Genomic DNA, 25,715 nt, shown 5'->3' on the forward strand with positions numbered 1-25,715 from the left:
TGTGAAATTAGGCATTCATCAGCTTTCATGAAGGAGGCGTGATCATTGAAATAACTTTATTTAATATGCAGAATTACTGCTGTATATCTTCATTCCATAACGCTTAGAGAACCAACAATCAAGACAGTGGAGACGCTCACTTCACGGCACTGAATGGAAAATGGAAGGGGAAATGAGGTTGCCCATGTTATAGTGTGTTATATACATGAATTAGTGTTAACTGCTTTAAATGGACTTTTTCTTTGTGCTGAAGAGAACTTTTTTTTGGAATGTCATGAATGCGAAGTCAAGAGGTAACCTTTCCTCCTGTGAAACCCGTAAGAGTCTTTGGGCCAGAGCTTGTCTTTACAGTCTGCACTCTAAGGCTGCGTCCATAGGACTGCAGCCGCGCGGAGGCTGAGGGAAAGCGGGTGCTTTCCCTGGCCTTGGTCCGCGCGCCGTCCGTGGGGGGGTGGGGGGGGGGAGGGGAGGGCCTGTGACGTCAAGGAGCAGGTTCGCCCTCATTGTGACCGGCCCTGCGCTCCTGTGAGTGCGAAAATCTATCATTTGAATAAGACCTACGCTTCCGCACGCTTGCAGAAGCGTGCGCGAGCCCCTGCTAAAGCCGCTCTCATTCTGGCTGCAGGGGCTCACTGAGAAGCGCCTAAGCGCTGATCCTGGATGCAGCCTAAGGCCCATATTCATTAAACGGTGCTTCGCTTTAGCTTCCCCTAACTTCTATTCAAATGTATGGGAGTAAAGAAGTGCTAAAGCATAGCAAAAAGCAAAGCAACCAAGGGGGTCTGCGCTCGAGCTGTCAATCAAATGAAGTGATGTACAGTAATCCGCTTGGAGCTGACACATGGGGGGGTCACTCCTCAAAAGGTCCCTATAAAGGGAGAATATCCCCAAGAAGGGAGGAGTCTCCCAGTAGAAACAAGAAAACAAGGTACGCGAAGCGCACCGCAGGATTACTAAAAATTATTTTTAATACAATATATATAACCCAAGATAGGGACTACACAGCACAAATATGCTACAAAAAGGTCTTAACATAAGACCACACCACAGTGAAAAATGGACACAAAATACAAAACACAAACAATGAAACAATCCTACAAGCATAGAAATGACCATGTGAGTGGAACACCCCCAACAGAGGTTCACATATGAGAACACATCATGTGTGCACAGAATAACCAGTGGCGCAAGAAGGCTAATATGAATAAAAAGCTACAAGACACCCAGGTGAAACCAGCAAGCCGAGGGGAAGTTACACTAACCGTGGGGGGGAGGGGGAGGGAGAGGACAGCCGGGGGACCACGTAAAGGATCCGGATGTCGGGACCGCACTGCAGATGTAAAACTCCACTCTCACCCAAAGGCAGCGTCCCTCCAACCGGCATGCGCATGCGCAGAACAATCTCCCGTGACCTCTACACATTTCGCACGACATCAAAAGTTGCTCCAGTGCATAATAACCAAACACGCAACCAATGGGCTGCATCAAACCAACAGCCGCGGCTGCTAGCTAATAACTCGTAAATGGAGCAGACATGGCTGTAACCCGATACTCTCTACATATGATAGTCTAATATCACAGAAACCACATAAAACATACAAACAACTGAACATAATAAGCCCATATCAAATGCCTAACATGTGAAAATAATAAATATAATGTAAACATTTAAATAATTATATATGATAATAAACCATATAGGTGAAATATATATACACATACTTGATGTGCTATAGTGACAAAAAGTGATGAAATTTAATATATCTATCAAAATTATTCAGAAACAGATACTAATTTAAATAAATAATTAATACTAGAATATAAAGTGAAAGTGCTATTAATAATACACACTAAACACATACAATGGACATATCAACACATATGACAATTACATAATATATGTATAACATACACAGTATATGCATACACCGTGAACTATGCTTGTGGAATTGTTTCATTGTTTGTGTTTTGATTTTGTGTCCATTTTTCACTGTGGTGTGGTCTTATGTTAAGACCTTTTTGTAGCATATTTGTGCTGTGTGGTTCCTATCTTGGGCTATATATACTGTATTAAAAATTATTTTTAGTAATCCAGCGGTTCGCTTCGCGTACCTTGTTTTCTAAAGCATAGCAACCCTGGGTTAATATAGGCCCAACAACATATCGACATTGTACCATTGTTTATTTGTTTTTTCATTATTTTTGTTCTGATATGCTTATTATGTCCACATCACCACAATTTATAATGGCAAAACGTATACATGTTCCATACAAGTCCGTAAACACCGCCTGCAGGTGTAAACTTTTTTCTAGAAGAGGATTCAGTGTAAGAGCTGAAGCGATGTGTGCGTGCAACTGATGAAGTGGGTATATATATATATATATATATATGTATATATATATATATATATATATATATATATATATATATATATATATATATTATATCACGTTTTAAGTTATGGTGGTTGAAAAAGGCAACAAGAAACCTCCACCGTATTGCATATAGCAAATAAAAAGATTACTTGTGAGCACATTCTTAGGCAGGTTTGCAACCCTGCCTTTCACCATTATCACCCAGCATACAGTGCTCCCACTGCAGTAAGGGATTCTGGGAAATGACATGCAAATGAGCACACAGTGCCACCTTTTGTCTGAAAAACCATTGTTACATGGAGCCCGTATAAGCTAATGCTCGCTGTTAACACAGCTTTAAAGCACAGCATGGGAATCAGCAAAGCCAGAGAAACCATTCACATACATGTTTCAATCTGTAATATTTCCATTTGCTATATATATATATATATATATATATATATATATAAAATTTGTTGCGTGAAGTTATTGCACAGATTTCCCACTTTATGGAGGGAATATTGATTTTTTTTTATCATCCTCTTTACCCCCTAATTGTTGTTCTTGGGTACCACCGTCCACGCTAGGTTTTAGGAATAACTAATGAACTTGCATAAAGGTGAAATGTACCTGATTAACATATGCTGATAGAGGGCTGTGAAACATTTATTTAGGCTTATTCATATGAAGCTTTCTCCCACCAGTCTAAATATTGTGTATGCCAATACAATTATTTATGAATTGTTACAGTATGTTCCATATAACTCCACAATAAGTATAGCAAATCAGGGATAATCAGCTTTGACCAACAACATTTAGTTTTAATTAATGTTATAAAGTTGTCTCATGTTATCCTAGTTTTATAATATTATTAACTCATAAATTGTAAAAGTAACAGAAAACTCCTCAATAAATCTACATAAAGTGTTTCTCTGCCTTGTAAATGCCCCTACACCTCCATGGATTCTGCACACATGCTTCAACTCTCTGTTATGTCATTGTCATTGAGGCCACAGACTCTGAAATTACATTGATGCATGCCAGTTTAAATGCGGTCATTTGTTATTTTTTTGGATGCTCCAAAATCGTTGAGGCGATGCTTTGACAGTGTAAGAAATCTCCAACTCCGCCCATCCAAAATATGGAACTGAAACTGTACACCTAAAGAGAACAGGCTATATAAGCAGAGCACAGGCACTATATCATGTCTGCTACATGTCAGTCTCACTAAGGGTACTGTATGTACTGTTTTGTTTAGAAAAAAAAAAAGCACAGCACATAAAAATATCACTTGTGAGCACATTCACATGTCTGACAGGTCTGCAACCCTGCTTTTAACCATTATCTCTTCACATACGATGCTTCTACTGAAGCCAGGGATTCTGGGAAATGACATGCAAATGACCACACAGTGTCACCTTTTGCTTCTTATCCATTTTACCATGGATAACCCCTATAAGCTAATGCCTGCTGAATACACCGCTTTTCAGCACAGCCTGGGTTAAAGAAGCATTTATAACTAAAGCCTGTAATGAGAATTTACCAACACAGTTGGAATAAATCTTTGAGACTTAAGAAATGATTGTGTTATGGTCAAATTTAAGAGCAATATTTAAGAAGATTAACTATATCTATACTTGTTTTTTTTCTACAACAAGGTCTCATGAAATTCTACAATAAATGGTTTGTGAGTTACCTACCCATTACAGTAATATAGTTACAATGTTATTCCATAAAGACAATAACCATATCATGAAATGGATGCTTTGGGTGTTGACGAAGGCAATCCTTATCTAAATCAGGGGATTCTAGTGAGGTATATGTGTGGAGTGCATCAGGCTGCGGTCCCAGTCACATCCACAGCGCAAGGCTCGGCGTGAGCTGTGCTATCAAGCCCCGCCCCCCCAGTCCGGCCGGTCCCAGTCCCTACCTTGTCGCGCACCTTTCCCCAGCGGTGCGCGACAGGTTTTCAGGGAAGCAGGGGAATTTGAAATTAGCATCCGCGACGGAGGCGTGGCCACGCCCCCGCCGGCTGTTCAGCCAATAAGGGCGAACCAGCCGCGGGACATCATGGCCACGCCCCCGCAAACCCACAGCTACGCCCCCTCCCATCGCAAACCTTCCCTCTCCCCTCAGACCGCCTATCGCGGTGCAGCGCTGTGCACGCGCGGCCCCCCGCCGGGCACGCGTGCCACAGAGAAGACTGGGGACTCAGCCTTAGTCAGGCATGGTGATTGGAATAACCGGGAAATCATTGGTAGATATATGCTGGTGTTTATACCCTGATTTATCTCTCTCCCCTCCCACCCACCCCCCAAAAAAAGTTAGCTGTGCAATTATTACCCTCTAAAAAGCATTAGTAAGACCATACCTTGAATATGCAGTACCGTTTTGGGCACCACTCCATAGAAAAGACACTACGGAACTAGAAAAAGTGCAGAGAAGAGCCAAAAAAATGAATAAAGGGGATTGATAATGTGATTTATGAGGAGAGGCTAGCTAAATTAGATTTGTTTACATTAGAAAAGAGGCATTTAAGAGGGGATATGATAACTATATACAAATATATTCAGGGACAATACAAGGAGCTTTCAAAAGAACTATTCATCCCACGGGTAGTACAAAGGACTTGGGGGCATCCCTAAGGCTAAGGCCCCGCTCCCTCAGTCAGCGCGCCCGCACTGCATGCAGGAAGCGCGCTGACAGGCAATTGACCGCTACCTGCGGTCTGTAGGGAGCGGGAGCTGGAGCCGGAGCGGGGTGTGTGGTTTGAGCGGGGGGTGTGGTTTGAGCGGGGGGCTCTCGTGTTGTCGTACCTTCCCCCCCCCCCCCCCCGATCCCTCTCTCACTCTCCCGGAGCCCCTCACACTCTGAAGCCAGGCACAGAGGGAAGGACACACATAGGCACTCACACACACACACACATAGGCAATCACACACTCACACACTCACACACACACACACACACACACAGGCACCCATACACACACAGGCAAATACACACTGGGGGGGGTGAATCGGAACGGGGGAGGATTGGAGCAAGGGCAGAATCGGAGCAGAGTGGGGAATCGGTTTGGCTGCTGGGATGTCACGTGACGCGACACTCGCCAAAACCACAAGCTCCTTGTAGCTCTGGCTGGCTGACGCGTCACAGCACGCAGTCAGCCACGCCGGAAGGAGCCAGCGGGGGCATCTAGAATGGGGGCAAGCAGCTGGTGGCCCGCGGCCGCGCGCGCCGCCGGCCACAGCGGGACCAAGGCCTTATTGTTGGAGGAAAGGATATTTCACCAGCAATAAAGGAAAGGGTTCTTGACAGTAAGGGCAGTTAAAATTTGGAATTCATTACTAATGGAGACTGTGATGGCAGATACAATAGATAAAGAACATATACAGACCAGTGCCCAAAAAGTCCAATAAGTCCCAAATAGAGTCCAAACAAAATGAAGGGGGAGAGAATCCAGATGGTCCAATCACTAGAAGATCTCCAATCCAGGGGCCGTGACATAGGGACAGAGACAAAAAGAAAGATCATAGTGTAATACGTAATGTTAAAATTAAACAAACAACATAAAACACATAACAAGAGACATAACACTTAACAAACAAGCTGAAAATAAAATAACTATTTATTAAAACAAAAGGAGCCTGCTGCAGCGGGTCATCAAGGGGTTAAACCCAAAACCCTACTTACAGCAGGACTGGAATAATGCGCGTGTGTGACCAAGTATATGCAGACGCCGGTAGCAGTGAGTGTCCTCGCGGGCTCCCCGATATGTGGTATATGTCCCGTTTTCCTCTGAATTCGGAGGACTCTCCAAGATGGATGCAGAGGAAGGGGAATCCACACACAACTGCACATGTGCAAAGCAGCCTCTCTCGCGATAACACGATGACGCTGTTTCCTGCTTCACTTGACTCACACGTTCTCACAACCAGCACTTCTCCAAGGCGCCGTGACCTCTGACCCTACGCGTTTCGGGACTGACGTCACTTCCTCAGGGGATCCCTTGCTTCTTTATATATAAGGAAAATAAAGAAAGGGCGCAAACTGATGTAAACAAATATATGGAAACACTTGCAGAGATATGCAACAGTGAAAATTCAGTAAGAGATATTCGGGACTGGATGGGACCTGAAAAATGAAAGAAACAGCCAAATATGGTGAAGTAAGTCTTTTTAGAATCATACAAGGCCGATACAAATCCTACTTACAATGTAGTAGGTAAAAATGGGCATTTCAGGATAAAATCCTACTCTTTAACCGCCGAACTGGAAACAATGACGCCAGAATCTGTAGCGCTCTCTTTGGAAGACGCCGTCTCCTCTCCGACGCTTGTGCTTCAGACTCCTTCCTCCAAATCTTGCGATGGTTGGTGCGATATCACTGGATCGTGACGTGGGTATCCAAAAGTATCCCCGTCGGTACAATCGGAGTGGCAGATGTTGCAAACAGTTCTTATTGCCTTAATAAAGGCTTGCAGCAGGAATGATAAAATTCAACAACATGACTACCATAGCCCTACTCATTTCATCCCAGCAGACTTTATCAAGGGGTATATGATATGATATGATATGATATGATATACCCCTTGATAAAGTCTGCTGAGACTAAACGCATAGGGCTCTGGTAGTCGTGTTGTTGAATTTTATCATTCCTGCTGCAAGCCTTTATTGGTTCGGGTTCGAATCCTGCATGGTATGGTACATTATGTGGACCCCGAGCACCGCGTTATAATGGGGTTTAGCTGTAATATATATATATTATGCTGAACCCCATTATAAGGCGGTGCTCGGGGTCCACATAATGTACCATACCATGCAGGAATCGAACCCATTCTGTAGCTGCTACACCACTGCACAGTATAGTCCATCAGAGAATTGCACCAGCATATGAAAAGTCATGGGTTCAATTCCTGCATGTATTTTATATAAAATATATTCATGGGTTCAATTCCCACATGGTGTAGGGGGGAGGGGTGTGTTTATGTATGTGTGTCCATTAGCAATAAAGTATTGAATGTTATTAAAAAAAAACCCTTGGAGATGTTTTTAAATCGGGAGTCACACTCAGACCGCGTTGTAGCGGATCACACTATAATGTGGTTGAGCTGTATATATATATATATATATATATATATATATATATATATATATATATATATACAAACACAAAAGAAAAAATGGCGCCAACCTAAACCCACTATATATATATATATAGAGCAAACAATGATGAAAACTATATTGTACAGGACTATTACACAAAAGTAAATAATAAAAAAATATAATAAATAATAAATAAAAAGTATAAAGAATATAAACAGTGCAATAAAATAATAATTCCAAAATAAATAAATAATAAAGTCCATACCAAATACAAATACTTTTTTACGCTTTGAGTGCGCCTGTTTTTTGTCTGTCTTTATATATATATATATATATATAGAGAGAGAGAGAGAGAGAGAGAGAGAGAGAGAGAGAGAGAGAGAGAGAGAGAGAGAGAGAGAGAGAGAGAGAGAGAGAGAGAGAGAGAGAGAGAGAGAGAGAGAGAGAAAGAGAGAAAGAGAGAAAGAGAGAAAGAGAGAGAGAGAGAGAGAGAGAGAGAGAGAGAGAGAGAGAGAAGAGAGAAACAAGCGCATGCTCCATGTTTAACCTATACAAAATATATACAAATTAAAAGCATTTTTCCTTTAATCTATAACCTATATGGTGGTCTTAAATTATAATGTTTTACTCTAGATCTATCTATTCATATTGTTGTAATGTATATTGCACGTGAACATGTATATAATGCAATATTTATGCTCATCATGTATTCAAAAATGCACTATTGTTGCTAATAGATCTGGACACGTCAGTGCTTCCTCCCACCTATACATTGCTCCAGTTTGTTTGCATCAATAATACTGGGCCAATAAAAAAACTGAAATGGCTAACACAGTAATGAACACCCTTCAGGCAGGTGATAAAAAGGAGAAAAGCTTTCCAATACAAATATGTTGATAAGCATTAATGTCTGTTACACCAACGTCCTAGCCGTTTATTTTGACTACCTTTTAAAAGTTGGATTTTTTTTTTTAAATGACACTTTGAATCTATGTAAAACATATTTCTTTCAGTGTTTTTAGCAATGTCAGTGTCATTTTAATGGCTGGGATAATTGTAGGATTCTGAAACATGCAACAAAACACAACATAATAATTGACCTTGTATTATGAATTTGACATTCTATATCTACAATTCGCCCTAAGTAAACCCAAGAGGAATCTTATCACCAGCTATTTTCTCTTTGTAGTTTAAAAGCCTCTCTTTACACGAGCTATGCATTAAAAGAGTAGCAGCAACTCAAATGAATATAAAAGGACAAAATAAAACTGAAACATAAAGGCAATGTCCTTTCCTTCTGTTTTGTTTAGTTATGTGGTGCACAAGTTGGCTTTCTTATTTATGGATTATAACAATATAAATTGTGTTAGGACCACATTGTGATGGGAAGGGGTAAACAGGCTCTCAAATAAAGGTTAAGGCCATTTTGGTTACCCCTGATCCATGTATAAGGGTCCAAGAGAGTTGAATTGGGCCCAGTAACATTGTATCTTTTCAATGTATTGTATGCAATAAAAATATTGTCTGTGTTTTTCCCTTTCCGGGCATGCCAGCAAGCAGGGATTGCTAGGTTCTGAGTTTCCAGGGGGGGGGTTGCGGAGGAACCGTTGGCAGAATGTGCTTAGGAGGTTGGGGTCCAGAGTTGTCAGTTCCCCCATAAATGTACCCGGGAATCAGGCCTGATTCTCGGATACATGTAGGCACATTGTCCCGGTAGTAACTCACGGTCAGGAGGGACCAAGTTCTCAGAAGAGAACGTAGCGGTGGCGTATGGAATTTTATGCCGATTTGAGTTCCAGGGGATTCTGGACTAAATCCCGGTCAGGGTAAAACTCGCCCAAAGCGTTCCCTGCACCTAGGAAAGGCTAGTTTCAACCCCAGTCCCAAAGTAAGTGTCTCTTTTTGTCTGTATTTTGTGTATCATTGTGTGTAAGCAAATTTAAGCGAATAAACCACAATTTATTTCATTACCTTGTTTTGCTTAATGTATGATCCCGGTAAAAAGGTGTAAATAACCTGGTCTCCCGTGACACACATTAGCTGTAATCTTTAAGATGTCCTTCTACACGTGCACTTAAAGTGCTCCATTAATTTGGTGGTGGCTTTCAATAGCCTTTCTTTACAAGGTGCCATTTGCAGTAATAGTAATAATGATAATAAAATGTCAGTCTGATTTCATAACAATTTTCTCAAAATTAGCTTTAACTAAGTATATTGTGAAACAGTCAAAATGCTAAAATTCGGGATCAAATTGCATTCATTTTGTAAACAAAGGTGCGTTAAAATAATTTGAACTCCATTATATATAATTTGTACCGAGAAATCCAACAAAGACCTGTATGTCATTTAAAATAAAATAAAATGATGTAACCAGCACAAAGTACCATACTGTATCAGATAATGACTAACATGGTATCCTGTCTACTTCCAGCATAGAAGTATACATTTACTAGATTGAAATGTACTGTGCATCTTAGATGGCTTTTCTGCAAGTGGTGCAAACACATATTACATCAAAACAAGTTACAGATTCAGTCCCACAAAAAAACTTTTGAGGTATATACAAGGTCATGCTTCAAAGGCGAATTTTATCCTTTTAATTTTATTTCTTTAAAATCATATACTATATTTCTACTCAAGACAAACAGATGGTCGGAACTGTCAAAATCTGTTCACCGGAATTTCCGGGTTTTACCTTCAAAAGCCGTTCCGCGGGATAAAATCTGTTGGCGTATTGGGTATTAATTAAAGCGAGCAGATTAATCTGAATCCGCAATTGGATACAATGCGGGTGAATTTTTAAGAATCCGCACTCAGATTCCATATTGAATCGGAAATCCGCACCGCGGATTGTTAAAAATCCACACTCAGATTGTTCAAAATCTGCACTCTTTGCCCCCTCCACCCACTGGATTTAATCTGAGTGAGGATTCATAAAAATCCAACCACGGATTAATAATCTGCGATGTGGATTGTCAGTGACAGAAAAAATAAAACCCGGAAAAGGCGGACTGGGTTTTTTGAGACCGAAGGAACCAGCCAATCCGAGGCAGATTCAAATCCGCCCAAGACACTCTGTACTACTACTGTACATTGCTTTCTAGAAGAGGTACTGTAGTAGGAAATATTCTGTACATTCTGAATATGATAAAACCTTCACTGTATCTCTGCAGTATTAGAAAATGCAAGTAGATTGTGTTAGAAAATGTACAGGACAGGCAGGTTTCATGTGATATTCTGCAATATAGCAGAAACAGCAGAGTATGAAGCCTTTGGTGAAACCCTATAATGGAATATGGGTCATAATCACATAAAGGTTTTCTTAGACCTTGTGCCCACCGCATTACATAGCATATAGAGTTGTACTTATCAGTTTTAAATTGGTGACTGATTCTGCATACAGTGTCCTTGTTTGCAGCTTAACTAGTGTATGTTGTGTGACAATGGGGTGAGTGAACAAGGTTTGGACCTGTGGGAGACATGCAGATACCCTCAGACTATTCTATCTTTCCTATCTACAAGACAATTAGTGTGAACATGCCTTGATCTACACATAGGCCCATATTCACCTAGCTGTGCTAGGACATAAGGTACCTTACTGACATTAAATTAATGGCCCCATGGTGCCTCATGGCCCAAAGTGTCTCAATGCTGTGCTGTTTTCCGATCAGAAGTGATGGAAGCTGCTGCTGTACAGTACTCGTCAAGGGTACATCCAGTCTTAACCCCTGGTAGACAAAAACACAACATGCTAATTACAATTGTCTTCGTTATGTCAGTTGGCTGGCTTCACGCTTAAGTTATATCTGTTGCTGAAAGTATGTAGAAACACATTTGTGGTGGGGTCATATGTGGCTGCCTTCCAGACTTAATAAGCTAATAACATTTTTTTTTTTTTAAACCAACAACTATTTTTTAGGTGTCACCAGTCTCACTGCTATGTTCGTGTTCACTTTAATGCTCATGCAGAGGGAGTAGGTGTAAGCTGGAATGTTATGGAATGTTTAGCACATGTAAAGTGAGCTTTAAGCAACTTTAAAGACCTACAGTAATGTATAGTCATTCCAACTTTTCTCCAGTTGTGCTTATGCAAGATATTGGAGAATAAGCCATGCATGGGTGTAAGTAATAGGTAGTCCAACAAACTCTGAAATTATACTATTTCTGTCACTTTTATGTATCAAGTAATTGAAAACACATTAGCTGTGCGTTTATGCATGCTGCCATAAATATGTTATTTCATTGCTGGGTTCCCATACATTCAGTGTGCAAACAGGATTCTTAGATACAATGTAAAAAAAGCACTAAATTAAAGTCCTCTTAGTATCTGGAAGATGACTTCTACAGCACCTTAATTCTTTCCATAAGAAATGAGTCTGGAAACTATTTTAAAAGCATGTACTTGCAAAGGCTGTGCAACTATTATCAGCTATCAAATAATTATATGTTTTCACTATAAAAAAAAAAGTATCTCTTAAACATCTTTCATAAGAGGAAAGTCCTAATGTTCCTTTTTGATGTCTTACATGCACAGTACAGAACTAGGTCATTGAACAATAGAATGAACAGCAATCAGCACTTTGCTTCTGCATAATGCATTAAGTATAACATGCAGAAAGTGTTCATGGAGCTAAAAGCTGGTATTTCATGTCTGCAAATCCAAGTTGATATGACATTTAATATTGTTTGGTAGTAATGAACGACAAAGTCTCATTCATTCACAAGCGCAACACAATGCTGCTTTTTTGTCTGAGGAAGGAACAACAAGACAAGTGGGAAAACATGTTGTATTCCTTAACATAAGACCACTAAATTAATGATAACCGTTGAACACTTGGATACTGATACATAAAACTACAGAGATTACGGTTTGGAAGCACCACAGGCTTATGTACATACTCCTAGAATAGTACCAGATGAAGGACCCTGAGAGGTTCGAAAGCTTATAAAATATGAACTACTTGTTGGTCCAATAAAAAGTATCATACAACCTATTCCTTCTCCCTCCTTTGTTACTCCTAGAATAATACCATTTGTATCATGCTCTACCTAACTTTGTTCAACACCGTGTTACATGTTTAATGAGGGATTGGATTGTCACAAAACTTGATAGAAGGGTAGTTGAAATATGCCTGCCAACATGGGATATGAAATAACTGAAATACAGATACGGTATCAACGTTTCTCCACTAAGCTGCTTAACAGATCAGATCAGTTGTCTGTGGGACCACATCTCTACTCAACTTCTCTCAAATGAAACACAGAGGGAGTGAGTACACGTTTATTCCCTTTAACTCCTAGAATCACTGGGGACAATTTATCCTGAGTGATTGGCAAGTCACATTGGTTTCCTTTGGCTATTACAATCAATAACGTATTGAGAGTTAAAACAAAGGTGCAAATATTGCATTTCAAATCTGCTTAAGTATATGAAAACACTTTTCTAGTTTAGGGTGTTAAATATGCAATCCTGTTATACCACGCGAATCAACTAGGCCTGCATGTATAAATATTATTCTGGTTTTATAACTCCCATTGGGACTTAGTTTAGAACATCAATGTAACATCATTATGAGTTTAATAATGTACAGTATTTTTAATCAATTGAAATGCTTGGTACCCACGGCTTTTATAAAATAAAACGGTGGATTTCAAAGGTACAGATATCACCCCAGTCTTGAAAAAGTCTAATAGGAGCACATTTGCCATTTATTTACACCTCTACAACTTCATTTATTTTGCAATAGCAAATGGCTGAATTTCCTTACAGGCGCAAACACCTTTTCACGCTCCGACTTTCAAGTTAATAACAACTGCATGTGCAAAAGGGCTTGCTTTGTTTCATAAATGTAGCTGGTACTGTCCTGCTCTGAAGAATAATATATCTCTTTATGTACAGTCATTTGAAAAGGAAAGTACACCCTCTTTGAATTCTATGGTGTTACATATCAGGACATAATAACAGTCATCTGTTCCTTAGCAAGTCTAAAAATGAGGTAAATACAACCTCAGATGAACAACAACACATGACATATTACACGGTGTCATGATTTATTTAAGCTATGTGTGAAAAACTAAGTACACCATTATTGCTTCCATAGGAATTAAGATGCTAAGTAGCAGACAGGTACTGCTAATCAAATGCCCTTGACTAACTGATCATCAGCAAGTGTGACCACCTCTATAATAGCCAAAGTTTTAGCAGTTTTCTGGTCTGGAGCATTCAGGTGTGTTTTAACACAATGCCAAGGAGGAAAGACATCAGCAATTATCTTAGAGAAGCAATTGTTGCTGCCCATCAATCTGGGAAGGGTTATAAGATCATTTCCAAACAATTTAAAGTCCATCATTCTACAGTGAGAAAGATTATTCAAAAGTGGAAAACATTCAAGACAGTTGCCAATCTTCCCAGGAGTGGATACCCCAGCAAATTCACCCCAAGGTCAGACTGTGCAATGCTCAGAGAAATGGCAAAATACCCAAGAGTTACATCTCAGACTCTACAGGCCTCAGTTATCATGTTAAATGTTAACGTTCATGACAGTACAATTAGAAAAAGACTGAACAAGTATGGTTTGTTTGGAAGGGTTGCCAGGAGAAAGCCTCTTCTCTCTAAAATGAACATGGCAGCATGGCTTAGGTTTGCAAAGTTGCATCTGAACAAACCAAAAGACTTCTGGAACAATGTCCTTTGGAATGGCCCAGTCAAAGTCCAGACCTCAACCCGATTGAAATGCTGTGGCTGGACCTTAAGAGAGCTGTGCATAAACAAATGCCCGCAAACCTCAATGAACTGAAGCAACATTGTAAAGAAGAGTGGGCCAAAATTCATCCACAACGATGTGAGAGACTGATAAAGTCATACAAAAAATGATTACTTCAAGTTATTGCTGCTAAAGGTGGTTCTACAAGCTATTGAATCATAAGGTGTACTTAGTTTTTCACACATGGCTTCTCCATTTTGGCTTTATTGTTGTTAAATAAATCATGACACGGTGTAATATATCATGTGTTGTTGTTCATCTGAGATTGTATTTATCTAATGTTAAGACCTGCTAAGGAACAGATGATTGTTATTTTGTCCCGAAATGTAGAACCATGGAATTCAAAGAGGGTGTACTTTCTTTTTCACATGACTGTACATAGAACATAGATCTTCTGAAAATGTAGTTCTTTGTTTAACAGATATACTTTACTGTGATGCTGCGGACAGCTTTTATGAGGTCCAGAATATTTACCTGGGCCCCGGGCGGGTTGGGCAGAGGGAGGGGAGTGTTGTGTGCGGGTCCTGAATATCTGTGGCGGAGGGAGGCGGGTCCAGGCGGGTGTCCAAGGAAAGCAGAAACAAGACGAGTGGCCGATTACATGCTATATGTATGTTGATACTGTACCTCTGTTGAAGTTGTGATCTGTGCCAGTAATGGTAATATAACAATATCCAATAGTTTATTTTCAATGGAAAGTAATGCTTTCACAGTGTGGGAAGATGTTCACAAGGCAGTGACTGGAACAGGTTGTTCAGATCACATCTGTAGATTTTATTATGCATTCAGTAACAATAGCCATGAATCAGACTGCTAGGATTTTGCATTCATGCATTGGGTAGCTTTACTCTGCATTTAGAGTTAATCTTACAAATATATATATATATATATATATATTATATATATTATATATATTATATAAATAAACCACGATAATCTCTCTTTAATTCCTAGGAGAGAACACACTTTGAAAATATGGGCTCACAGTTGACAGGAAAACCCAATGAAGAGCGAAAACTAGGTCCCGGCGTCATTGATCTTACAAGACCTGAAGATGCCGAGGGTAAGTTAATATGAAATGTTGGCGTTCTCTTTGCCCCAAATTGTTTACATATTTTAATAAGCTAACCATATACAATGAAGAATTCTGCCAGGCGAAATGTGCGCAATGCTGGGGGAGGCCACGGAATCCTGACGGGGAAATCTCTTTGTTGCAGTTCCCAGTCGGAAAAATAGTAGTTGAACCCTCCCCCCCCCGCCTCAGCCCCGCCCCCACCCCCGCCTCAGCCCCCGCCCCCACTCCCACAGATGGGCGTGACTTTTACCATTCCCGGAGCCGTGGTGTTTTGCTTTTCTTCACGCAGCTTTGTGAACAGAGAGTCTGGCTACATCTGTGCGTCTGTTTTCTGACGTGTTATAAACAGAAAAGTATTAACTGGCAAAAGCAAAACAAATAAGAGTTATGACAGTTTTCATCAGCAATCGGTCATTATTAATAGTTTAATGTAATTAGTAAATTATCTTACAGGCCCTTTATATTTGTTTAATGACATTTTATTCAGGATATGATGTGATGAGTGAATGATTTAGAAATTACGATGTCTATCAGAAGAAGAAGCTTTTTGTAGTCTCAACAACATTACGGCGTCATAAGTAAATAGTTCTTACTAAAGATGTGTAAATGAATATTTCTGAAAATGAACCATTCAAGTTGAGTTAATATAGCTTTATACAATTCAATCTAATTATTTTAAATTCACCTCGATATGTGAATAAGTAGTGGTCTTGTGGTCAAAGACTTATATTTAGATTTATAAACATTTTAGTTATCTCAGGGGTGTTCAAGTCCAGTCCTCAAGCTCCCCCCGCCCCCCCCCCCCCCCCACCAACAGGTCAGGTTTTTTAGAAAGACTGTGGGGGTTATGCACTAAGCAGTGATAAGTGGGTTTTCTGGGTGCTATGCACAAAGCAGTGATAAGTGCTTTTAAGTGAGATAACTGCCTTTATAGCGTGATACTGCCTGCTGTGAGATTCACAAAGCAGTGATAACAGTGCAGTAACCTTCTATAATGGCTACTTAAAAGCACTTATCACTGCTTTGTGAATCTCACAGAACGCAGTATCGCACTGTAATGGCTTTTTATCTCACTTTAAAGCACTTATCACTGCTTAGTGCATAACCCCCTGAGACTCTGATTGAGCCACCTGTGCGGAACCTGAGATATCCTGAAAACCTGACCTGTTGGGAGGGCTTGAGGACTGAAGTTGAGCCCTGATGGGTTATCTGACAGAATTTAGAATCTTGCTTTAAGTTGCATGAGTACTGTGTTTACAGCTGTCGTCATGAATGCATTGTTTTATTAATGTGAAATCTTATATTTCATGACATTTGTTTTTCGTGGCGATGTGGCTACATTGGCATTGGGTGGCGGTGGGCAGGCTGTGTGCATTTGTTTTGGGTAAATGCCGGTAGTGAACAAAACAGACATAATTACAGATGTGGCAGACGTTACTGCGCCTGTTTAGGCTATCGTGATATTTACCTCCGGAAATTACAGTGTCTTAATTGAAATCAATGGTTACACGTGCATGCTCTTTAACACCCACAATATATGTGTTATATCTTCGTGTTAACGGGGGTACTAATGCCTGCTTCAACTGCAACATACGGTTTATACACACAAAGGCATTCGTTCCCATCCTCACTGGTAACTAAGCAAGAAACGACAATCTGCAACGAGAATTATCCACCGTGCCTACTAACTTAACCCAGAATGCCGCAGGGCCCCAGTGCCCTTGTGACCGCTCTCCGAAGTGGTTATGTGATTGTTCCATCACTGCTGAGTCATCTCCCCATCTGTACTCCATCACTGCAGATCGCATTGTCTTTCCTAATAGAACAAGCATATATTTTTTTAGCGTAGCTACTGCGTCATAGGGCACTTTGGGTGGTAGAACCCATGGCATTGTAGCTACATCTTGGGACACTCAAATGGTTAAAGCAGAAATAATAAATACTAATTAAAAAATGTAAAAAACAAACAAAAAAAACAAAACATATTTTGCAGTGAAAGTCGTTCAATGCAGAGTTGATTAACAAAGCAGCCAGTTCCATGGCTAAAGAAATCAAGAGCCGTCGTGGAAGTGGCATCACCAAAATCTGCCTGAGACCGCATGTGTTAGCACATTGTAATTATTTGGCACTTTGCATTAAGTTTAAAGCAGCAACCCCACCATTCTGACTCCCATTTTATTACAGGATGTAAGCTGTGGGGTCCCAAGAGCTGAATCTCATTATTTTCAGCTCTTGGGAGTACCTGGTTGCCAAAATACTGTCTGGTGAAGGTATGACGTTTGTCCTCTCCAGAGAAACAAAATGATGGTTTAAATCTCCTGGGCCCAGCGAGCCAATAGGAAAGCGCAATGTAATCTGTTGTGGCGCAGCCATTTACACTCAATGTGAAACCAGGAAATAACCTTATCTCAGAAACGATGGGACTCCGGATCTGTTGTGGCGCAGCCATTTACACTCAATGTGAAACCAGGAAATAACCTTATCTCAGAAACGATGGGACTCCGGATCTGTTGTGGCGCAGCCATTTACACTCAGTGTGAAACCAGGAAATAACCTTATCTCAGAAACGATGGGACTCCGGATCTGTTGTGGCGCAGCCATTTACACTCAGTGTGAAACCAGGAAATAACCTTATCTCAGAAACGATGGGACTCCGGATCTGTTGTGGCGCAGCCATTTACACTCAATGTGAAACCAGGAAATAACCTTGTCTCAGAAACGATGGGACTCCGGATCTGTTGTGGCGCAGCCATTTACACTCAGTGTGATACCAGGAAATAACCTTATCTCAGAAACGATGGGACTCCGGATCTGTTGTGGCGCAGCCATTTACACTCAGTGTGAAACCAGGAAATAACCTTATCTCAGAAACGATGGGACTCCGGATCTGTTGTGGCGCAGCCATTTACACTCAGTGTGATACCAGGAAATAACCTTATCTCAGAAACGATGGGACTCCGGATCTGTTGTGGCGCAGCCATTTACACTCAATGTGAAACCAGGAAATAACCTTATCTCTGAAACGATGGGACTCCGGATCTGTTGTGGCGCAGCCATTTACACTCAGTGTGAAACCAGGAAATAACCTTATCTCAGAAACGATGGGACTCCGGATCTGTTGTGGCGCAGCCATTTACACTCAATGTGAAACCAGGAAATAACCTTATCTCAGAAACGATGGGACTCCGGATCTGTTGTGGCGCAGCCATTTACACTCAGTGTGAAACCAGGAAATAACCTTGTCTCAGAAACGATGGGACTGCGGATCTGTTGTGGCGCAGCCATTTACACTCAATGTGAAACCAGGAAATAACCTTATCTCAGAAACGATGGGACTCCGGATCTGTTGTGGCGCAGCCATTTACACTCAGTGTGAAACCAGGAAATAACCTTGTCTCAGAAACGATGGGACTGCGGATCTGTTGTGGCGCAGCCATTTACACTCAATGTGAAACCAGGAAATAACCTTATCTCAGAAACGATGGGACTCCGGATCTAAAAATAATGCAGGCGAGTTATGCAGACCCCTGATTCCTGTCCTGGGGGGGAGAGTGGGGGGTGTCAAAATAGTAGGATGGCTGCCTAAAACTGTTTGTAAGTGACGTCAAAAGTATCAGAATTGCTTAACATAATTAAGCAAGCTGCTCACCCAGAAGATTTTGGTGATGCAGTTTCCACATTCTTTTCAACTTCTTAGCCATGGAACTGCCTGCAATTCTTTGTTAAACAACTCTGCATTGAACAGCTTTTCCTCATCTGACAATATAAGGAAGACTAAATGGGGATGGGTGATGTGGACTTGCCAGTTTGACAGATTCGCTCACTGCTACTCCATGGTACTTTTTTTTGTAAGTGGGACCATGCAAGCATACAGTACCCCTCAGGCTATTAACTTGGAAATGTTAGCGTGAGTGACTCTTTTTGTGACAAATTTCTCTAACCTCTCTGGCCACATTCGCCTTCGCTTAAATGAATAAAGACGATATATCTCATAACCATCACTAATTGTAACCGCAGCTAATCTCCAGCTTGCATGCATCATTAACATTTGAGAACTAAGAAACTGTATCCAGAAAGACAGGTATAGAAAGTACTTAAGGAAAGGGTGACTATAAATAGATTGTTGAGAGTTATTATGGAGGCAAGACAGAGGGAATAAATAGGAGGCAAGAAATGATACGATTAACATTATTATAATTTTATGGAATGTAAAGAGGGATGAATTAGTGTTTGAACACAGATTTGATATAACAGAGCAAATCGGTGAGAAGCAACTCATTAAGTGCACTATTTGTTAACTTCTTACAAATGATGTGGAAAATGCATCGTCAATCTGTTTTATCACAGTGTTAACCATGAATATTTAATGGTTTTGTTAATTTGGCTTATGCGTTTATGTTCTGTGCTTCTGTACTGATCTCTAAAAAGTACCAAGGAATATTTTCTGATTCTTTCAATCCAGCTTCTCGGAAAGAGCTGGGTTTTTGTAGCGTTTTACTTGAAAGAAATTGGGAGTCATGTTTACCACTGAAAATATTGAATTGACTCCAATGTAAAAACAGTAACCTAAATGAAAACATAGAAATAACAGTTTTACTCTTTACACCCGAGTTTTAATCTCAAATAGCAGCTTTGCAGCTTGATACTGTTCCAAATAGGACTACCCACTTGTTAAAATATATCAAAAGAGAGGAGAAATGCCATATTTGTCACCTAATGTAACTATGTATTTGTAACCATGTAACTGGCATCATAACTCTGTGCCCAGGACATACTTGAAAACGAGAGGTAACTCTCACTGTATTACTTCCTGGTAACACAAAAGAAAAAAGCTGCACACCACAATAAATAGAATAAAAAATACTTGCAAAGACCGGTGCTCCTGGTTCAGGGATATCTGCCTAAAAGAGTCCAGTATATGGAGAAACGTTTCATCCTTCCACGCGGACTTTATCAAGTGACTGGCTTCTTCCAGGTAAAACATTTTATAAATATGTTCAGTAATTCCTTTCACCTAATGTGTAACTTTAAGTTTGGTGCCTTTATGGTGTTACATACAGATGTAGCCAACGTTCATGTACTGCTTATCATGGGGAAAGGCTTTGCAACTTGCAGACTTATTGTATGGAAATGCAGATTACACAATAACGAGTTAAAACCGCACCAGTGGAAACAGGTCATCATGCGATAACGGGTGCAATGACATTGGCTCATTTAAACCAACCAATCAAGTTGTGTTTGTAATAATTAGTGTTCTACCTCAAACTTTTTGGTTTCATATTAACCCCAATACTGCCAAATGTAACAGCTATTCACGTTTCTTGTCTTCTTCCCTATGTATTACTGCATTATTTTCTGTTAGTGTTATATTTACTGTAAATGCATAACTTTCTATAACCTAAAACAATAATCCAGAACATATACAGTTAGGTCCGGAAATAATTGGGCACTGATACAAGTTTTGTTATTTCGGCTTTGTACCAAAATAAATTCAAGTTACAGTTAAATAATGAATATGAGCTTAAAGTGCAGTCTATCAGCTTTAATTTGAGGGTATTCACATCCAAATTGGAGGAAGGGTTTAGGAATTACATCTCTTTAATATGTAGCCCCCTCTTTTTCAAGGGACCAAAAGTAATTGGACAATTGACTCAAAAGCTATTTCATGGACAGGTGTGGGCTATTCCTTCGTTATTTCATCATCAATTAAGCAGGTAAAAGGTCTGGAGTTGGTTCCACGTGTGGCATTCGCATTTGGAAGCTGTTGCTGTGAACCCACAACATGCGGTCAAAGGAGCTCTCAATGCAAGTGAAACAGGGCATCCTTAGGCTGCAAAAAAAAGAAAATCCATCAGAGAGATACAGTAGAAGGAACATTAGGAGTGGCAAATCAACAGTTTGGTACATTCTGAGAAAAAAAGAACATACCGGTGAGCTCTGCAACACAAACGGGCCTGGACGTCCACGGAAGACAACAGTGGTGGAGGATCATTTCCATGGTAAAGAAAAACCCCTTCACAACATCCAGCCAAGTGATGAACACTCTCCAGGAGGTAGGCATATCATTATCCAAGTCTACCATAAAGAGAAGACTTCACGAGAGCATAGAAAGGCCAGATAAGACTTTGCCAAACAATATCTAAAAAAAAGCCAGCCCAGTTCTTGAACAACATTCTTTGGACAGATAAAACTAAGATCAACATGTACCAGAATGATGGGAAGAAAAAAGTATGGAGAAGGCATGGAACGACTCATGATCCGAAGCATACCACATCATCTGTAGAACACGGTGGAGGCAGTGTGATGGCATCGGCATGCATAGCTTACAATGGCACTGGGTCACTAGTGTTTATTGACCCACGAACAAATAACAATTGAAGACAGCTGCAATAAAGGCCTGGCAAAGCATCACAAAGGAGGAAACCCAGCGTTTGGTGATGTCCATGCATTCCAGACTTCAAGCAGTCATTGCCTGCAAAGGATTCTCGTCAAGGTATTAAAAATGAACATTTTATTTATGATTGTGTTAATTTGTCCAATTACATTTGAGCCCCTGAAATAATGGGACTGTGTATGAAAATGGTTGCAATTCCTAAACGTTTCATACAATATTTTTGTTCAACTCCTTGAATTAAAGCTGAACGTCTGCACTTCTATTGCATCTCAGTTGTTTCATTTCAAATCCATTGTGGTGGCGTACAGAGCCAAAATTATGAAAATTGTGTCAGTGTCCAATTATTTCCGGACCTAACTGTATATTCAATGATACACACAGGCAGTTATTAGTGATACACAGATGCAGTTGCCAATTTACATAAAACGTACATCTCATTAAAAGTGTGGCACTTATACAATACATCTTGACTCACTTCCTGCTGAAAACAGCTATCACACTGCATTCATTCTAATCGGTTTTTACCTAACACACAGTAATTTTGCCAACAATGATGGGAACATTGAGGATTCTCTTCTTGTATTGCTCTGTAAAGTGTTGTGTACATATGACCTCCTTCTATGAAATGCAATAGTGCCAATCGATGCTACTGCACAGAAGTCCTATTGCAATCTGTAGGGCTGGTCAGGCTGTAACGTTGGATCAGCACGATCGAGCATTATAGAATAAGGCCTATAGTGTTGCTCCACTAAATTAATCAAGTGGTTGTTGCTGCTCTTTATCCATGGAGATCTCATCTTCATTTAGCTTGTCATCTTCATTGGAAAGAAGAGCTCCGATAAATGAGTCCCTCCTAGTTATAAGACCAAGCCTCTTCGAAAGATGCAACATTTACCCCACACGAGTTAAGATTTCCAAAAGTGCAAGTAGGATTAGGCTTGGGATCTCATGCCTGATATTAACGTTTTTTAAGGAATATGATACATTTGCTTTGTGAAGTGAACAAATTAAGTTCATGCAATAGTATCATGCTCGGCAAATACAAAGAGAGTAGAGAGGATCCCCCGTTAGGCAGCAACCTACAGTAGCATGAGGTCTTTCTAACCGGTTTTCGACAACTTGCCACAGCTGATCAACTGCCAAGGGCAGCTCTCTGCTGACCGCCTCGCTGTGAAGATTAACCCCCCAACCTTACCGCAAAAGTCCATATTGGTAATGCCTTACCCTAACCCTAAAACCCTTAAAACCCCTAACCTTAACCCCTTACCATAAAACCCATAATTGGAGCCCTTACCCTAAAATTCCTAACTTTAACCCCTTAATAACCCCTTAATAACTTACCTTAGCAGTAAGCTGCCCTCACCGACTGATTGGCGGCGGCGAGTTGGCTGCGACAAGTTGTCCCATTCCGCTTTCCAACTACTGCTCTTCCTTCTCATATACTCTAGTAAAGAGAAAGGCATAGACAATTTCTAACTACTGTAGTTTTTATATGGATGGATTCTAATTTCATTTAAATGGTGTGCTCATTTGCATGTCATTTCCCAGAATCCCTGGCTGCAGTGGAAGCACTGTATGCTACGAGTCAATGGTGGAAAGGCAGGGTTGCCGACATGTCTGAGACATGTGAATGTGCTCACACAAGTGATATTTTTATTCAATTTTAGGTAGCAAAGTTCAAATTCTAAGTAACAAAATACGGATTGTGAGATGGCCAGTTCTTGTTGCTTCACTTGTTTTGTCATTTATACACAAACCGTGTGACGAGGCCAGACTCTCGCTACAGAATGAGAATACTGGCGGTTTCTCGGTACAATTAGCTAACGCATTGAAATGTTGCTGCTGTAGAGGGTTGCATTTCATAGAGTTCTCTTCATAATCATCTTCTGTATTAATAATTTAGAATTTTTAATATCTAGAAAAAGAATGTTCCTGATTGTCAATTCTTGTAACGTATAAATATTTATGGTTGCTATGGCCAGTTAAAAAAAAAAACCCCAAGTGGAGCATGAAAGGAAAATGCTAAGACAAAGATGTGACTATTCTGATAGATAAAACCACAACAAGTCTTCAGATTATCTGTCCTCGGAAAAAGCAAAACTATTTTTAAATGCAGGCTGGAATATTTTCCAAGTAAATGTAAAAATAGGACACGCAAACTTTTGTATTAAACCTCCTCCCCCCCCCCCCCCCCGCCATCAAGTAGTGCTAGTAATACATAGGTTCCTCAGGATAGAAAATTCAGATTGATTGTAAGCTCTTCGGGGCAGGGATTAATTTCTCCTAATGTTACGTTTATGTCTGAAGCGCGGAATTATGTGTTATCTTCTTGTGTCACGTGTATCACTGCTGTGAAGCGCATGTACATGAATGTTGCTAAATAAAGATATACATTCATAACCCAAGTGTGGGCAATGTCCTACAAAGCAAACTTACCCTAAGAACTGACGCTGGAGAGAGACTTTGGGAAATGTAAGCCAGACCGTAACTGCGTAGAATTTCCTTCCACGAGCCGCATGCATCAGCTCACCACAAAGTTATTAGGGTCTTTTAAAGCTCAGATGAAAAACATTAGCAAATACCACAAAAGGCTTTAGAAAGTTCCCTTTGTTCATTCACATATGGCCGTTTATAACTCCTGGGCCACTTCGCTTGTGTGTTTTGCCTAAACTGCCTCCATCAGGCCTGCCCTGAAAGAACAAAAGACAAAGACAAAAATCTTAAATGATCCTAAGTCTGAAAAAAATAATTATATATATATATAATATCTTACTGTGGTTTGTGACAATGTAAATAAAATAGGGGTCGGGGAGATTGATTAGTTGTTAATGTCACATTGACTCCACATGACTTATATGGCAGGCTGTTTCCAGAGATTTTTCGTGGGGATTACGCTTTCTTGGGCATGATCTCAGGGGATTTCTGTTCAATTATTTTTATGTATTTAAAAGAAAACTGAATCTCTCATTTAAACCAACCAATCAAGTTGTGTTTGTAATAATTAGTGTTCTACCTCAAACTAGACAGTGTTTTAGTTTTATTTTTGTTTAATCTCAGTTTCATATTAACCCCAATACTGCCAGATTGAACAGATATTCATGTTTCTAGTTTTCTTGCCCTATGTATTAAAACATTGCTCTGCATTATTTTCAGTTAGCGTTATATTCACTGTAAATGCCTAACATCATATAACATAAAACAATAAACCAGAACATATATATATATATTGAATGATACACACAGGCAGTTATCAGTGATACACAGATGCAGTTGCCAATTTACATAAAATGTACATCTCGGTAAAAGTGTGGCACTTATACAATACATCTTGACTCACTTTCTGCTGAAAACGGCTATCAAACTGCATTCCTTTTAATCAGTTTTTACCTAACACACAGTAATATTGCTGACCCTGATGGGAACATCTGGGATTCTCTTTTTGTCTTGTTTCAACAATAAAACAAATAATTTGTCCTTTGTCAATACTAACCCATCCTGGAACGTAAAATCATACATGTAGGAGTTTTATTAAGTGTATTTTGATCATTAGACTTTTATTGTAATGTTTGAGTCTTTAAAAGTGTCAGCAATTCACAAAATCACTAGAATAGGCTATTCGATACTTTATAGTGTGTCCTATTATCTCTAGGTTATAAGTTGCAGTTTGAGAACAGTTTAACACTATTGCTTTTACACATTATAAACATACGGTACAGTAACACTCCCAAATAATTTCGTTTAAAAAGCTAGTACTATTAAAAAATACAAACGTTTCCATTGGAGTTTGTTTTGTAAATGTAAATCAGCATCACTTCATGTCCATGTTCTTCAAGCTCAACATTCCAGAGAGATGTTAGGCCGTGATTATGTAGGAAAATGCGCCTGAAAAACAACTTTAAAAAACCCAATAGCAGCGCACATACCAGCTGCGGCGGGCGCGCCACGTGGAGCTGCAGGGCGGCTGTCTCCTGGCGCGATCTGCAGATTTGTTCTTGGCTGGCGACGGCCGCGTCACGTGAGCGGT

General features: G+C 40.1%; 1 protein-coding gene across 15 annotated transcripts in view; it reads left to right on the plus strand.

Moving 5' to 3' along the window:
- The window catches only part of SOX6 (SRY-box transcription factor 6), a 561,724-nt gene that overhangs the window by 508,362 nt on the left and 27,647 nt on the right, over positions 1-25,715 (plus strand). For all 15 annotated transcript variants that reach the window (XM_075567743.1, XM_075567736.1, XM_075567734.1 and 12 more), the window contains one exon: positions 15,177-15,285. In XM_075567743.1, the coding sequence (XP_075423858.1) occupies positions 15,177-15,285 (109 nt within the window). The remainder of the gene's footprint in view (positions 1-15,176; positions 15,286-25,715) is intronic.

The sequence above is a fragment of the Ascaphus truei genome, chromosome 12 (assembly GCF_040206685.1).
Source record: "Ascaphus truei isolate aAscTru1 chromosome 12, aAscTru1.hap1, whole genome shotgun sequence".
NCBI lineage: Eukaryota > Metazoa > Chordata > Amphibia > Anura > Ascaphidae > Ascaphus > Ascaphus truei.